Source organism: Nipponia nippon, unplaced genomic scaffold, assembly GCF_047370975.1.
Source record: "Nipponia nippon isolate SJK-2023a ecotype South Korea unplaced genomic scaffold, ASM4737097v1 scaffold_4, whole genome shotgun sequence".
Classification (NCBI taxonomy): domain Eukaryota; kingdom Metazoa; phylum Chordata; class Aves; order Pelecaniformes; family Threskiornithidae; genus Nipponia; species Nipponia nippon.
In genome coordinates this window covers 102,729,015-102,746,077 of record NW_028262358.1, presented here as the reverse complement: position 1 = coordinate 102,746,077, position 17,063 = coordinate 102,729,015, and the positions used below count along the sequence as shown (strand labels likewise).

At 35.0% G+C, this 17,063-nt stretch overlaps 1 protein-coding gene across 2 annotated transcripts in view; it reads right to left on the bottom strand.

Moving 5' to 3' along the window:
- Nucleotides 1-17,063, bottom strand: part of CSMD1 (CUB and Sushi multiple domains 1) — a 1,270,279-nt gene that overhangs the window by 14,616 nt on the left and 1,238,600 nt on the right. Inside the window, exons 60-66 of one of the 2 annotated variants that reach the window (XM_087775441.1) lie at nt 16,385-16,558; nt 15,246-15,419; nt 12,718-12,791; nt 8,396-8,507; nt 7,108-7,287; nt 5,360-5,404; nt 724-885 (exon numbers count right to left, since the gene is read on the bottom strand). In XM_087775441.1, the coding sequence (XP_087631567.1) occupies nt 724-885; nt 5,360-5,404; nt 7,108-7,287; nt 8,396-8,507; nt 12,718-12,791; nt 15,246-15,419; nt 16,385-16,558 (921 nt within the window). The remainder of the gene's footprint in view (nt 1-723; nt 886-5,359; nt 5,405-7,107; nt 7,288-8,395; nt 8,508-12,717; nt 12,792-15,245; nt 15,420-16,384; nt 16,559-17,063) is intronic. The other variant, XM_087775442.1, reaches the window with a different exon arrangement.

Below are 17,063 nucleotides of genomic sequence, written 5' to 3'. Positions count from 1 at the left end.
TACAGATAGAATTCCTTGACTGGAATTTCCTTGAACTGGAAAAAAATGGATTTTACTCACATCGCAACAGTATATTGCTATAGTAAATATCGATAGTGCAGTGAAAGAAAATTTGCTATTTGTCAGCCAACTACTAAAATTCTCTCTGAACTCTTGACCTTAAAAAGTACTGATAGCAGATAATCCTCTTTTCATATATAGCTATGATCAGCGGCTAAATCAGAACTTCACAGTCAGATTTGCAGGAAGGAATGCACGATGTTGATTAAAAGTATGCATCATTTACTAAGTTATTTAATTATCTGTGCCTATTTTATGTTATGCCATTATCAAGACCATATTGTTTTAGAGCAGTTATTAATCACTATTGAATAATGGATCTTTTCAATGGTGCAGTTCTTAAAATGACTATATACGCTTTGTCTGCCACTTCAATAGTACCTGTGAGTTCAATACATTAATATTATCCAGCAGTCCGAGATGAAAAAACCTTACCTCAATATTTATTTGAAATGTAAGGGGAAAAATAGATGGGTGACCACATATAAATTGACTGAAATCTGTGCAGACCATTACATTATAATGTAATTATAATAAGCAGAAAAAGATTTTTAGTGAAAAGATAAAGTTTTTGTTTCATTCTGTGTTTGGCAGAAAATACAAAACTGAACAGATGAAAAAAATTAAAAGAACAGTTTTTTTAACACCAAATTCGGAACCTACCTGATAGTTTGAGTTGTATGTTGGATGCCTCAATGAATGTGGCATTTACTTTGCTGCTTGTAGTATTGAACCAATCAACAGTCAGAGTAGCAGGCTGTCTTTTTCCTAAATATTCATAAAACCCTTTCCACAGTGAATTTATAAAAAACACATCTGAGGGAACTAAATAAAAGTGGGCAGAAAAGAAACAAAGAAAAGAGTAAACTACAAGAAAGTAGCAGTCTTTCTAGCCATACTTATGTGCTTCATTTTTTCTCTTACAGCATCAATCCACTGTTCTAAGGAGGTATTATAGTAAACATTTTACAACACTAAAGACAATATATCTTATGACCTTTCCACACAATTGCCTATAATATACTACATCTGTCTATTACAATATACATTCTTAAATAACCTCACACTTCACAGCTTGCGTGCTTCAGTGAATGTCCCCAAGACTATTAAAAATAATGGACTCTTCCCCTAAAGCCTGGTAGCTTTAAGGTATGATGAAAAAAAGCAGAATAATATTCTGAAGTCAGGGATTCCTGGAAGGAGACACTGTCTTAGGCCATTCCTTCTGTTTCATTAATCCATTAAAGCAGCACTGTGTGTGATTTTCAACTGAATATTAACTGAATATTCAACTGAATTCACTGAATTCCAGATACAGTTTAGCACAAGTTTTTTATCAGTCATTTTTAGACTCCACATCTTTCCTCCATGCAATATTACTGCACCTGTGAACAGTGAAGTTGCCAGAGCAGGGAACTTCTTTGGTTTAAAATAAAGATCTGTTTCTCAGAAACTGCAGTTTGAATAATCTGAAGTAAAAAACCTATGAAATGAAGCATGAATTATAGGAAGAAATATATGTAGTTGGGTCATTTATTTGATGTTATTGGTATTTTTTTTCTATACAGAAAAAATAAATTATTTACAGGTCATTAAATGTTGTATTTTAAATATTTGGCTAAATCACCAACAGACTAGAAAAATTCTCTCTTATTCAACAGTATCTGTAGTATTAGCATTAACTAAAAAGGAAACACAGAAGAGAAAAAAATTCTTAGGAGAAGATTTTATGTCAGATACATTTACAGGGTGCTACATGTCTTGAGCATTCATTTTTCCTCTACACATTGCTATATTTATCCCATGTACTTTGTTGTTATATATATTTCTCCCATATACTTTGCTGTTATAAAATCTGTGCAAGACTTCCTTCGAACATAGTGGTTAAGTTAAACAAACAGTTAAGTTGGCCAAAAGAGACCAACCCTCCTCCTGGCCAGACAGCCAGACGGCCAGACAGCCAGACGGCCAGACAGCACCCAGTGTGCTGGCAGCTTCTGACAAGTGAAAACAGATATTTTTCCACTTACTTCTAAGCTTTTTCTAGCATTACAATTTGAGAAGTAAAGCCTTAACAATCAAAATAAAACTTCATAAAAAGAAGTATTTAAGCAATCACATGATATCTTGGCAAAATGACAGCCCTAGCAACTATTAAAATTTACCCTTACTACCCATGCCCACTACAAATGATGCTTTCTAAATAGCTAAAGACTGATATTAGAAGTGTTTCACACTCTTCTAACTAAGCTCTTAAAATAAATTATTGTATTTTTTGCATGTTATCAAACTCTGAGCACGTGTAAAGGCAGCTGTCTATATTGAAGGAAATTTATCAGTGCAGGTATCCTGTGTATCCATTTTGAATAAACTCCTCCTACACCTAATCACTGATTGCAAAAATGAATCAAAAAGAAGCCCAGGTCAATAATACCATATGTTTCCAACAAAACATGCTGACAGGCAGTACCTTTCAAAAGCTGATGACTGACTAGCTGTTGATTGTCTCTTAATCATATGATTACACTTCCTAGTACGCATTTCATAAAGAGGAAGGATAATAACTTGTTCAGTGCCTTTTGCCTTCAAATTGTGCAAAAGCCACAAGCAAACGTTCAAGCTCAGTGTGGCATGATCTGAAAACATCATTAGTATGTTGTCTGTACCACCACTAGATTCCAAGTGAGTGGAGACCCACTATATGGTGTTGAGTACAACAGCTTCAAAGAATCATAAGTACTCCTTTCCAAAGCAAAACTCAGTGCAGGACTGGGGCTTTACACAAGTTAACCTCAACTTAATACTAAAAATCTGAAGCATTAAATTTCAATTGGTAGCTCACAGTCCTTAGAATTCATATATTGTCTGCAAATATATGAATTCTGTAAAGGGTCTTTCAGACTCTTTTTCCTACATATTTCTCATTGCTTTGCTACAATAGTGACATAAAGTGAATTTGAAACCTGCATTTTAAAAATACATTAAAATTATTTTTATTTGTCTTTGCTTTTAATTAAAATTGTGTGTCTGAAGTTATTCCCATGAAGGTGAACATGTAGTATTACTGGTATGAACCTGACAGGTACTTTTATAAAGGAGCAGACATCATACTTCTTTTGTCACATTCAACATCTTCAGTATCTAGTTTCTCTAACCGCTGTCAATAATAGCTGTTAATCTTTGTGAAATATTACCATTGTCTCAGTATTTACAGAATTTGCACTTGCTGCAGATGGACAGAATCAGTAAGGGAAGAAAATAGCAAAATATATTTCTCCTTCCCCAGTCATGTTTTTGTAAAAGGTTAAAATGCAAGTGCTGCAGTCCCATAGATGCTGCTGAGGAACCGGAGTGGCTCTGACTGAGTTCTGCCAAGCCCTTGCAATGTCCCTCCTTGCCTTTCCCACCCACTGTGGGCAAATACAGAATGAGAACAATGAACTGGGTATTATTATACTAATACTGCACCAACTGTGGATTCTTTGCAGAACGTGACAAATGGGGAATTCCATGGCTACTCATAAAAACAGCTTCCGAATTATTTTTGCAGAGACTATACAAAGCAGTGAGAACCATGGGAATCATACAGGGTATTGTAGTTCTTAAACTTCACATGGGTATTGTGAGAATTCTTTAGTTGCAACTTATACTCAATTACAATTTACAGTACTGTAAAATGATAGTTACTATTGCTTACGAAAACATTAACTCTGGCAAAAAAAAACCCCAAAACCAACCAATTTAATAAACACTAATAAGCATAATTTGTATTCAGATATCCAAAGGTGGGAAATCAGAACATCAATCTTATTCTGTTACAAAAGCTCTAATTTAGCAATATTAGGTTCATCCCAATTAAAATACAGATAGCAGCAAATGGAATTCTACCAAAAGCCAAGATAACAAGGTAAAGAAAATGCTCCAAGATACATAGTGTTCTATACTAAAGAGAATTCACAATTTTAAAAGACGTAATAAGAGTGCAGACTTGGTTTTTAATAACAGCTTAAAACTTTTCCTTGTTACTGTCATTTGTTACACAGTTTCAATTATCTGCTTACCATTTTTGGCATTTTCAATCATAACTTTTTTTTTAAATACCTTTCAAATAGTACTTACTTATCAAAGCTAGTTATAAGGGACATGATGTGATGTGAATTGATACTGATGCTCTGCATAGTAAATAAGTTTGGAGACTTGGTCTATATTTTAATTTGGCATTGAAACTTCAAAACGTGTGTGGTAGCAGATTAATGTATACCTTAGGTGTTTGGTGAAGTGAAACTTCCAATAAATGAAGACTGTATACTAATTATAATGAATGCACATTATATTCTGCTTTATTGTGAGTCTGTAGAAGTAATGCATTTGACAAGAACTCATTTATGGTTTCACCTGACACTCTCACTAATAAACTCACCAGGAAGGTTAATTATTAGCAGAAATACTTTTTTATCCCATCTACTCTACAGAGTCTTTCTGTGAACTGCCGTGAGTGTGAACCATTAATCTTGTTTTCCCTGCAGCTTGCTAGAATTCAGAATACAGAGTTGCAAGCTCATTTATTTGGTGAAAACTCTGCTCATTGTTAAATAAGTTAGTAAAAAAAAATTAGGCACTTAATTTTCTGAAGATGATTGAACCTAAACAGATCTACATCAAGGATTTCTCAGATGTATTTGTCTATTTTGTCACTGGCAGGAGGAAAAGCTTAACCGCACACATGTTCATGAGGAGGCATAGAAAAGCAGCAGTAATGTTTGCCTGCTGCTGGTGGTCCTATGTTAGAGTACCTTGAGGGTTTCCATGAAATGAAGGCCGTCAAAATTTCAAAAACTGTTTTTTGGGTTTGTTTGGGTTTGTTTTTTTTTTTTTTTTTTTTTTTGTGGTTTCTTACAACACTTGCAATGTAAAGGGCAGAACTTTGACTCAACCAAATCCCTGCAATTATAGTCTACACTGATTATAAGGCTCTCCATTATAGCAATCTCTCTGATATAAACCTACTTCAAATCTGGATTTTGTGTATATATGCTTTATCTTTTTGGCTTGACAGGGTTTTTTGTTCAATTCATAAAATTCGTACTGTAGAAATTAAAAAAATGTTGTTTGGGAAATAATTTCATAGAATAACTTTTACAGGGCACCTGTTATTATGAAAGACTTCAACATTTATATTCCTTTGAAATGAGTAATAAATACTGAAGTTAAATATTGGAAATAGTTTTATTATCCATAACAATCTAGGGTGTAAATCAATTTAATTTATTTAGATCTAAAACTCTTCTTGTATACAAACCTGGAGTTTTAGTTATTGTTTCATTAACTTCTCTCACTCCTTTACCTACAAGTAAAAAGACAAATTATCATTTTCATGAACATATTTGTTTCTTTTTTTTAAATAGAATGTTAAAACAATGCCTGATAGTTGCAATCATCTCTAATCCAATAGAGCCATATTTAAAACAGAAAAAAATGGTCTTGAATACTTTACAAGTTCAAACCTATACACTCATACAAAACTATCAGAAAATAATTTAGGTAAACAACATTTTTACTGTGGAAAGTTGTCTGGCTAGCCAAGTATTTCATACATTTAGGCCTAAAATTTTTATATCAGTCCCAATGCTATAAAAGAGAGCCTTATAGAGGGGACAAATACTATAACTAATTATGAATAATAGTATATTAAATATAGTAAAAATTGTGTTAATAAAGATTGATACATTTATGACACAAACCAACAAAATCCAGATAGCTGGATTAAGATGACAGGATCAGATATCATGGGAAAGGATCACAACTGGTGTCATTTGCTATATTTCTGGTAAACCCAGCAGAGTTATGTCTATTGACCCCAGATCAAGTTCTGGCCTCATACAATTAGCCACTTTGAAAAGGCTAATGTCCCATAGGAATATTTGGTGTTGCATGTTTTTGGGTTTTTTTTTTGTTTAGGAGCAGAGATTCATGGATTAGACTGTTCACGTGCTAGGAAAGCACTAAAATTGTGGGGCTCTCAAGGAGAATTACACCTAAAGACTGTAAGCCAATAAAAAAAAAAGAATTCTTGCTTATAGAAACCTTTTCTGTATTTTATCTTTAATCTTAAAAAAATGAAAATTAACAAAAAACATATAAGATCATTTATCTCAAATTATTGCTTATATAGTACCCATGAAAAATTACACTCTAGGGAACTAGAATAAGAAGATAAATTTTTATGTGCAGATCATATGTCTTGACAAAGTTGAAACAAAGAAATCTACCCATACATGAATGAAAAATCAAATATTATTCAAACATCAAATCTATTTAGCGTTCTTTGACATATTAGAATTAAAAATCATGTTGCAAATATCTTTCCCATGGCATCTGATTATTTTTACTTTATTCATATTCTGAATATAGTTTTGTTTTATTTTTCTGAATTGGGAACTTATAGCCATGTTTATTCGCTTGTGAAGAGCAAATTTAGCCCTCATAGCTATATACTTAGAGCTACTCTAGCAAAACTACATTAAATTTCAATGGATATAAATAAAAGTGGAATCTGGTGCAATGATGCATTTACTTTTTTATTTTATTGTGCGTTTCTATTTTAGAAGATTTTTTTAGACAAAAAAACATACCTGAATGAATCTAAAAGCCAAGCTATGAAATAACTTTTTTTCTTGCTAATAGAAAATCATACATTTAAACACTGAATACATTGAAATACTCTTTAAAACTGTGACATGAAGATGAAAACAGTTAAAAGTAATACTTTATTCTGTTTAGGTTTTGTTTGCTGTTGTTAGGGGTGAACTTATATACGTGTGCCTGTGCATTTACACACACATATCCCCATGTTTTCCTCCATGAGTTCTAGATGCTACGCTTACTTTCATTTTTTTATTGTTTCTTTCGTAAAGTAAAAGCTGTTGTGTCATATGCATTTTTAAATAGTAAGTAGAAAAAAGTAATCCTACTATATAAAATAAAAATGTCAGGGAAAATGAAATCCAACCAAGTAGGGCCCAACATATCACTTGAGTAATGACTTACTTTTACAAATAGGTGATTTTCCTGTCCATTTCATATCTGGTTTACATGTCCGATGCTCTGATCCACCAGCAAGAAAAAATCCTGGCTGACAGGTATACACCAATGTATATCCTAAAGTGGGAAGATCTATTGCTTTCACATCGACATGTGCCGGTGTCTCTGGCTGCCTGCAAGCATGAGCTGCAAAGGGTTTTTTAGAGTTAGAAAAAGTGTTAAACAGTTTCCATAGCATTAGAGTATGTAATTTGAAATAAATGCATGCCAACTTATTCCCTTTCATTATGTAAACTTTGTACACATTTTAGAAATGTCAAGTAGCTATTACTTGTAAAAGTAACACTCTGAGTGCATAGTTATATTATTGTGGGAAGATGGAAATATTTTATCGCATATTTGTAAAGAATACAGCAAAATTAACTCATGATAGCAAACAGAAAAGAGTTAAAATGAAGGGAAGCACATGCCATTGTACATGGTGCAATGATTGGTCTTGTGAATTATTGTACTGTCACAGCTTCAAGCATCGCTTCTACTCAGTGTTTTAAAGAGCCTTGAAAATTACAGAGCGGTTATTGTGCTAAATAAATTCATTATAAATTTCAATTGAAATAAAGGTTCCATAGGAAGGCTTTGTCATAGTACATTGATTATAACAGATATGGTTGCTCAGTATCTTTCTTTCTCTGTGCTCCATGGTGTTAACTGATATCAACCCAAAGATAATTTAAAATAGGATAAGAATCTAAGGTCATTCTAATGAATTACTTTTACCTTAGATCAGTGTATTTTAATAGAATGGTTAGTTGATGTCCTCCAACCCATACAGACCTATAAATACACTAATCATTTGCATACCCATGCATAGCTGTGAAAAGATGAATTTTGCTGAGTTCTAGTTTATGATTCACAAAATACTACCCAACAGACTAGCCCCATGCGTACTTTAGGACACTTTCTGTTCTTTATTAATCCAACACACACAAACCCCCTAGATTAATTTAAAGCAGCTAATGCAGTGGGTTAATGAGGACTGACTTTTTTGAGTAAAACTGATATAGAATTATTTTGAACTTCATGAAACAAAATCTGAAAAATCTCACTTAAAATTAATATCCCAAATACATCTTTGGTCTTAGAACAGGAAACAAAAAATATTTTAAAATACTATTTTAAATAAAGTTTACTTTTTTGTATCATATCATTTACTATGAATTTCCACATGCATCACTTTGTAACTCTTTTAAAATTGCACAATATTCTAACTCATTAAATAAGAAACCAGACTTACGAATGCATTCAGACTGTATGCCACTCCAAGTTAAGTTAGCAAGACAAGAACGGGTGGTAGATCCCTGAATATGGTAACCTTTTCTGCATCTGAAAAAGACTGTGCTCCCAACCTAAGGATCAAAACAGAATGTTAGATAAAAGAGGTATCCATCACAGGTAGTCAGATATCAAGACAGTGATAAGCTACTAGAGAGATTTTTTCAAAGATAAAAATGTCCTCTTTTTACAGTTTCCAGAGTTAAATTTTTTTTAATGAGATTAAAAGTTTAAGCAATTGATCTTTTGCAAACTGATTTGAAAGCAATAAGTGAAAACTATTGACAAGACTGTGCACATGGAAAAGAACGATACTCATACATTTCAGCTTATTAGTTTGGCGGTGTGACAGAAGCAAACTAAATACTGAGATATCTCTCTCTCCTGTACATCACTGCATATATTTCAATAGAATTTGACCATGAAGTCTGTTTCAAAGTTTTCTCATTGTGTGACTTGACTAAAAATGTTTTTTAAGAGGAAAAAGGAAAAAGAAAAAACTATGAACTGTTCCATCTGCAAATAAATTCACTAGAGAAAACTCCAGGCCACAATTCCTTACATTGCATTTGTTACTATAAACTACCTAAGTTTTACTTGAGATCAACTAGCAGAGTGATGTTATGGAAAGTCTTCCTATGGTCAACTGTGATACGACCTTTCTCAGAAGAAAAGGTAAAGTAACTAAGAAAACTCTCTTTAGACTTCTGCTGAGAATAGAAAAGCATGAAAACTGGATACAAAACTGCAAGTGATGAAGAATGTTCCTAACATATGAGAGAGAGATTGTGTGGAAAGTTCTAGTAAAATGGACTTATTGATGGTATTGACAAAAGTAACCAGAATACAACTCCAAGCCAAGATATTTAAGGATGCTGGGCTGACCAGTAAAGCATTGCTTTCATTTTGGATAGAACATCTTAGCAATAAATACCATCTGATGAAAAAAAAAAAAAAACACCCAACACAAAAATTAATATTATTTGAAATTATATGACTTATTAATAAAGTAACATATCACATGGACAAATGCAAGCTGCAAATGACTAGTGATCAATGCATATTAATAAAATAGCTTGCAGGTATATAAATGCAGATAGCTCTACACTGCAAATTTCATAGAAGGACTTCAATGGACATTAAAAATGGACAGTTATCTTCAAAAGTGCCTACCTGTTAACTATATACACAGTTGCATAAAAACAGATTATCACGATAGATGTTCAGAAAATACGGTACCAGTTCTTCCTGGAGTGGCTTGGGAAATTCACGGGTATTTTTAAAGGTCAAATTACTGATATGACTTTGTAGACTTATCTATTTATAACTATTTTTAAACTTACTCATCTCCCTATCTTGCCAAGGATGCACAGCATGTCTGTAGTAGAGACCAGAACAGAGTGTAGCTGGTCTTGATTATAAGTCATCTTGCTTCTTGTGAAATTGCCAATTCTGGTATCAGTAAGTAATGGTGAGCTGCAAATATTTCCTCACTGATCCAAAAGACCAAGCAAAAAAATAATGTCTAGGTTCAAGGTAGTTACAGAGTTATATTTCTTTCTCATTTTACAGGTAAAAGTAAAAATAAAAGCAGTGCACTCTCTGTATAATACTTGGATGAAAAGCTTTGGATGCATTTGTAACAGTCACAGCACAGTGAAGCACAAAAGGCACAAAATGAATGGGGCAAGACAGGATGCTGATAGATGGGGGCAAGCCCTTCAAAGGACTGCTGCTTGTCATCACGCCTTTCTGAAATGAGGAAAGAGTGTTAAAAGATGGTTTAAAGAAGCTTGGCTAAGTCATACAAACAGGAAGCCCTACTAATCACATATGCCAAAAAAAATCTACTTCATTAGTAATTGGAGAGAAGTCTACATTTTGTTGTACTAGATAGTGATCTGAGAGTGAAAGCACATTGTACTGGGTTTGAGTGGCAAGGTTTTGGTAGCAGGGAGGCTACAGAGGTGGTTTCTGTGAGAAGCTGCTAGAAGCTTCCCCTATGTCCAATAGAGCTAATGCTAGCTGGCTCCAAGACAGACCCACCACTGGCCAAGTCCGAGCCCATCAGTGACAGTGGTAGCGCCCCTGTGATAACATATTTAAGAAGGAGGAAAAAAAAACTGCGCATTTTGCAGCTAGAGAGTGGAGTGAGAATATGTGAGAGAAACAACTCTGCAGACACCAAGGTCAGTGAAGAAGGAAGGGGAGAAGGTGCTCCAGGCGCAGGAGAAGAGATTCCCCTGCAGCCTCTGGTGAAGACCACGGGAAAGCAGGCTGTCCCCCTGCAGTCCATAGAAGTTAATGATGGCGCAGATATCTACCTGCGGCCCATGGAGGACCCCATGCCAGAGCAGGTGGATGCCTGAAGGAGGCTGTGATCCTGTGGGAAGCCAGCACTGGAGCAGGCTCCTGGCAGGACCTGTGGACCCGTGGAGAGAGAAGCCCACGCTGGAGCAGGTTTGCTGGCAGGACTTGTGACCCCACGGGGGACCCACACTGGAGTAGTCTGTTCCTGAAGGACTGCACCCTGTGGAAGGGACCCACACTGCAGCAGTTCATGAAGAACTGTAACCTGTGGGAAGGACTCACATTGGAGAAGTTCATGGAGAAGTATCTCCTGCGGGAGGGACCCCATGCTGGAGCAGGGGAAGAGTGTGAGGAGTCCTCCCCCTGAGGAGGAAGGAGTGGCAGAAACAACGTGTGATGAACTGATTGCAACTCCCATTCCCCATCCCCCTGTGCCATTCCAAGGGAAGAGGTAGAGATATCGGGAGTGAAGTTAAGCCTCGGAATATGGGAGGGGTGGGGGGAAGGTGTTTTAAGATTTATCTTTTATTTCTTATTATCCTTCTCTCATTTGATTGGCAATAAATTAAACTAATTTTCCCCAAGTCGAGTCTGTTTTTCCCATGACAGTAACCAGTGAGTGATCTCTCCCTGTCCTTATCTCGACCCAGAAGCCTTTCGTGGTATTTTCTCTCCCCTGTCCAGTTGAGGTAGGGGAGTGATAGGGCGGCTTTGGTGGGTACCTGGTGTCCAGACAGGGTCAACCTACCACACACATACTTGAGAAAGACTAAATACAGAACAGATGGAGACCTACTCTTGCCTCTAGAGGTGAATGAGAAGAGAAAATAAGCCTTCATGTTCAACGGACATTAGAACAGTGAATTGGCCAGTACAATTCTGGTATTAAAGACATCTTGTGAGGCAGATAAAAGTGGGAGAGAAAAAAAAACAAACCCCTGACCAAATTAGGTGCAAAGATTAGAGTTGGTTTTGAAGAGATGATGGGGACAGGTACGGGGTCAAGATGAGACAACAGACAGAAAGGCAACTGCACGTATTACTAGAAGAAGAACCACCTTAGGGGTAAGGCCACAAGATGTGGCTACGGGAGAAGTGCCTTGGCATCTGCAAGCCAGGCAGCAGCAGAAGGTGAAGAAAAGAGCTGACAGCCACAGCAATGACAGACAGCACAATTGCAGGAGAGGGTGGGTACCAATAACCAGAGGAACTTACAGAAAGGATTTTTTGAAAAACAGTTGATCATAACACTATGTGGCACACTGCCCTAGGTTCAGAAATAAACAGGAAACCCAAACAGAACATATTTTAGATTCCAGTCACAAGTATTTATGCCTGAATCTATCCACATGAGGTCAATCAATCTATATAATGACTGTGGATTGGTCATTGTTTCATCTACTTTTATTTCCTCAGTAACTTTTCTGACTGTCACTTGGTAAACTAATAACCTGTGAGGAATTTGGAAATTATAGAAAGGACATTCTTCAAAGAGAACCTGGATCCAACACATAGAATAATTTTATCTTCTCTGACTGAATAAAATGTAACATGAATTGCTAATTTAGTAAAGCCACTTGCTGACTCTTTTGTCAAGGACTAATGGCCTTTGGATCAGATAGGTCTTTGGTTGTTAGGTATTTACTGACTATTCATCAATGTAAGAAAAAATTATGATCTTAAAGCAAATTAATTATATTATGTCATATCATATTAGGTAATCAATTAATAAATAGTTCTCCATACTGAAGTCTCCTAAAGGATTGAACACATGATATGTGGCAAGGTTAGAAGTTCTTTCTTTAAGCTGTATATTAAAAAAAAGCTTGGAATGAAGCATGAGTTTTTATTAAAAAGGAGTGGAAATTTCCTAAGGTTTACATCAGACATTTAAGCCTACAGATAATTTAACATATTTGTAATTATTAAATGAATCTTCATTTTAGAAAGCTAATAAATAAAAGAAAGAATTACCTCATAACCTCTGGAACTATTTTGTATTCCAAAATGTGGAGTACCAGGGTCTGTACATGTATTGTGAGCTGGATCTAATGTAAAATGTGAAACACAACAGATATTATTATGGTATGGAAAGAATACTCTAAAACTGTTTGCAAAGTTTAAGTCATTTCATCAATGTCTAGTGACGACAGGAATTTAATTTTTATTGGAATGTGTATTTCTATATATTACATTTGTATTTCCAATTAAATTTCCAAGGTAGATCACAGTGTTTTGTTTCAGTACATTGCCATTATTTAAGGGTATTTTTTGCAGGTATATTTGGCAGGGTAGACTTTAGAGTTAAGATTGCATCGTTTTTTACTAAGCTTATCCTTTTAAACCTTTTTGAATACATAGTATATCCCACTATTCACAATGCAGATGGAACATGTAGCGAAATCTTTTTATTTTCTTCTTTCCCAATGAACAGCTTAATGACTAAGCTAGATTTATTAAAAAAAAAACCAATCTCCCCAAAAAAGACAAACCCAAAACCAACCTGCTTTCTTATAGCAAGTAAAATACTTAATTTTTTGATAGAATTTTTTCTGTCACCAAGAAACCAAATGTTTCAAATGGACTACTACATCAGTTGTTGTTGGAGAATGAAAAGACAGTCGTCGTCCCCCCAAAAAAGTACGCGAGCAGAGTACAACTAATTATATGATGATCAGTTTCATGAGTGTAATTTAAAGCAGCCTGAAACTATTTTTGATTCAGCAATGTCCACTTCACATTCTGATGGTGTATTTGCTTTGGGGTTGCCCAGTTACATCCACCAGGTAGACAGCACAGGACTTGTTCTGATCGATCTTTCTGTACTCTGTGATTCCCTCTTGGCAACCAAGTCTGCTTTTGTGCTGACACTGCATTACAAAGAATGCAATTTGGGACTATATTTCATCTGGAACTATTTTCAGTTTTCTGTAGAGGGAAAATTTAACTTATCATGTACAATAATGTGATATGTCATTTCACTCCTGGTCAACTTTCATTTTTAATGTTGACCATCAGTAGAGTATAACAATTCAACCGGACTGATATTTACCAAAGGCTTCAAAAGTTAGGTGGGTGTTGACCTGAAGTGCGAGAATAAAAACCAAACACACTCCTGACCTTGAGCTGCTTTAATAGCTCAAGAACTTTTTACAAATTATCTTCAGCTGGAATGCCATTGCTAATAATGGACACATGAAGCTGAACTGACATTTTAAGACACATCTCATCTGAAGAAACAGTGGGGAAAAATGGAAGACTTCTCAAAGTATTTTAAGGAAATTATCAATATCCAGAAATAGAAAAGCTTGCCATCATTTGCCATCATATGGTACTTCTAGGCATAGTTCTACATATTGTTCACTGATCTTCATTTTCAAATTGCTTAACAATGGTATCTGTAAATATTTTAGATGGTCTAATATTTTCCTTTTATGATAACATAAAAATTATGGTGTAAAAGAAAAGCTTATGTCTTTGATGCAGTATTTTCCATGTACTTCTATATTATGCTATATAAAATATAAATAGAAATGTCATTATGACATTTTCAAATTTGATTCTTCACAATAGACTTGAAATGTAGCTTTTTTAAACCTTCTTGCCTCTGTTACAAAAAATAGGTGTAAGATGGATTGCCTAGTTCATAAAAACTATGGACAGAAGGAGTTTTGAATTCATATTAAAAAAATATATTGAGTGTTAATGTCTTAATTTACAAATACATGCTGCTTTCAATAATCATGCTTGCCACCTTTTCCCAGAGTGCTCACCCCAGCTTTTCCACACAGCCAATATCTCAGCCACAGCAAAATATATAAATGGGCTATAGTCTATATCTGAATGTGTTTGTTTAGAAATATCAAAAAGAGTTTTTCTATTATAATATCAAAATCATTTTCTCTAGCAAGTCATCCCAAGTTGGATCAAATGCTGATGTCAGTGGGAGTTACAGGCACCCAGCATTTCTCTCAGTTAGTCTGATTATGTAACATGCTAAAAGCCTATCAGTTGCACATCAGTCAATGAGAAACTGATAATACTTGGCAGTTTATCAGAATTTCAAAAGATCAGACCCAGCACGTTTCATCCTTTTGGGCTGTACAAGCCACTTTCACAAAGTCCAAAAGGTTTTTTGATTTAGGATTAGTTCTGACAAATGCTTTTAACTCTCCAGTGACATAATCTGGTCTTTAATCTGCCAGAGTCTTCTGTGTATCTAAAAGATTCTAAAAATAGATGGAACAAATTTATGCACTTGCACTTATCGACATTCCGCATTTCCAGCAGACAAGCAATCATGTAAATCTACAAATGACTTCATATGTGATTATGTTTATCCTAAAATTTTTATACTCAAAATATAACCTTATTTATCTAGTTCTTTCTATATTACACAGACGTTTTCTATATTTGGAAAGCTAATTGCTAGATTTATGATAGTGTAATAGTTTATCAAGAATATTCTCAGTAGAAACAGCATAAGTAGTGGTAGTTATTACCAATGCACGTTGGCTGAATTCCACTCCAAGTACCATCTGCTTGACAGAATCTTCTTGAAGAGCCTATCAGAATAAAAGGAGGTCTGCACTGAAAGCTAACTTCAGATCTGTATGTGAAACTTTTTCCATTGAGGCGTCCTTCTGCTGGAGTACCAGGATCACCACAAAATACAGCTAATACATAAAAAAGGAAAGAAAAAAAAAGTTATTAAAAACTGCACATGCTTCAGCTGAAGTATTCTATATTGTTTTATGTGCAAGTCAGGCATACTGAACATGAGTGCAAATTCTGTGTTCATTTATCTGTGTAGGATTATAGCTCAGATAAATTCTTGACAGCATTTTAAAATTAATTGTCACTGTTATAGTTATTATAAGCATAAAACTTAACCTGGAAAAACAGACCTTTTAATTGAGACACTTAAATGCTGATTAGATTTCAATGACAAAGTAATCTCAAAGTAGACAATGCTGTATTGTAATGCTTCAAAATGTATCCAGTTTTCACATCAGTCACCCTCAGCTGAGTAGGCTGGAAATTTTTGCCCTAATTAACTCAAAGGAGAAATATTTGTCAGAGTCCTGACAAGATTTCAAGCACTGAAAGACATGAGTTGACAGATTTAGAAGACGCTGAAAAACAAATACAAACAAGATATGAGGGTATATACTCGCCCTCAGGAAAGAAAAAAGAATTTAGAGAGGAGAGCAAGGCTATGAACTTAAGGGATAAGATCCTTATTTTCACCTGTTAATGGAAATAGAAACATTGAAGAAAAAAGGAAAAGTGTAAGGGAAAATTTTAATTGTGCTCACTACAAGTCAAATTCAGAACATTCAAAAAGATTATCAGTAAGGCAAATGCTGATAGGTCCAATTAGGTAATAAGAGCTGGAGGTGACTTTTGGGGAAAGGAACAAGACCATGACCTTAAGTGGGCACAACCACTCAATTTCATAATGAGGTATGCTTTTTCGAAGAAGGAGGGAGAATCCTGCAGTAGCCATATGATACCTGATCTAGTTGAATCTTTTTTAAACTGTGAGAAACTGACTGTAGCCCACGACAACTAATTGTAGTCCGAGACAAGTGATTGTAGCTTTGGTGAAGCCCAACACAACTGTACCCTGAAAACTTACGCAAACACTGTGGAATGTCTCCACGCCAAATTCCTCGACCCTCACAGGAGAGAATAGCTGTGTTAGATAGCTGATAGCCTTCTGCACAGCTGTAACTCACACTGGCACCCCAGCGATAATCAGATCCTTCCACTTTCCCATAGAGCACTGGTGGAGGGGGGGCACAGGTAATAGCTGTGTCACAAAAAGAAGTTATAATTTCAAGACTTTATAGGATATATGAGAACACAACATAATATCTATTCATAGTTTTGAAATTAAAAAAAAAAAAAAATTTCATGCTGTTCATTTCCAACAAAGCATTCCTGTGTTGACAAAGCAGCCTGTAATAGACAGAAAACCAATTTAAATACAAAAATACCACCTATAGGTTTGGAAGTCCCTGAGCTCTATGTTGCTGGAAGCCAGAAGAGTATATAGCTTACCTAGTTCTAAATCTCTTCCCTACATAGTCATTACTGATCATTGTTGGCAACAGGTTACTGAGCTAGGTAAAAGTTTTCAGTAAATACAATTTATTTCAATAAATATGTTTTTACGATTCTATGATTCTAAATATTTGCATTTTATTTTAAACTAATTTTGCAGCACTATTTAAAGCCCTTAATACGACTTTGTTCATTCACCTGCTTATTTTCTAAGGCTTTCAGGACACAATGGACATTGACTTTCTTGGTAA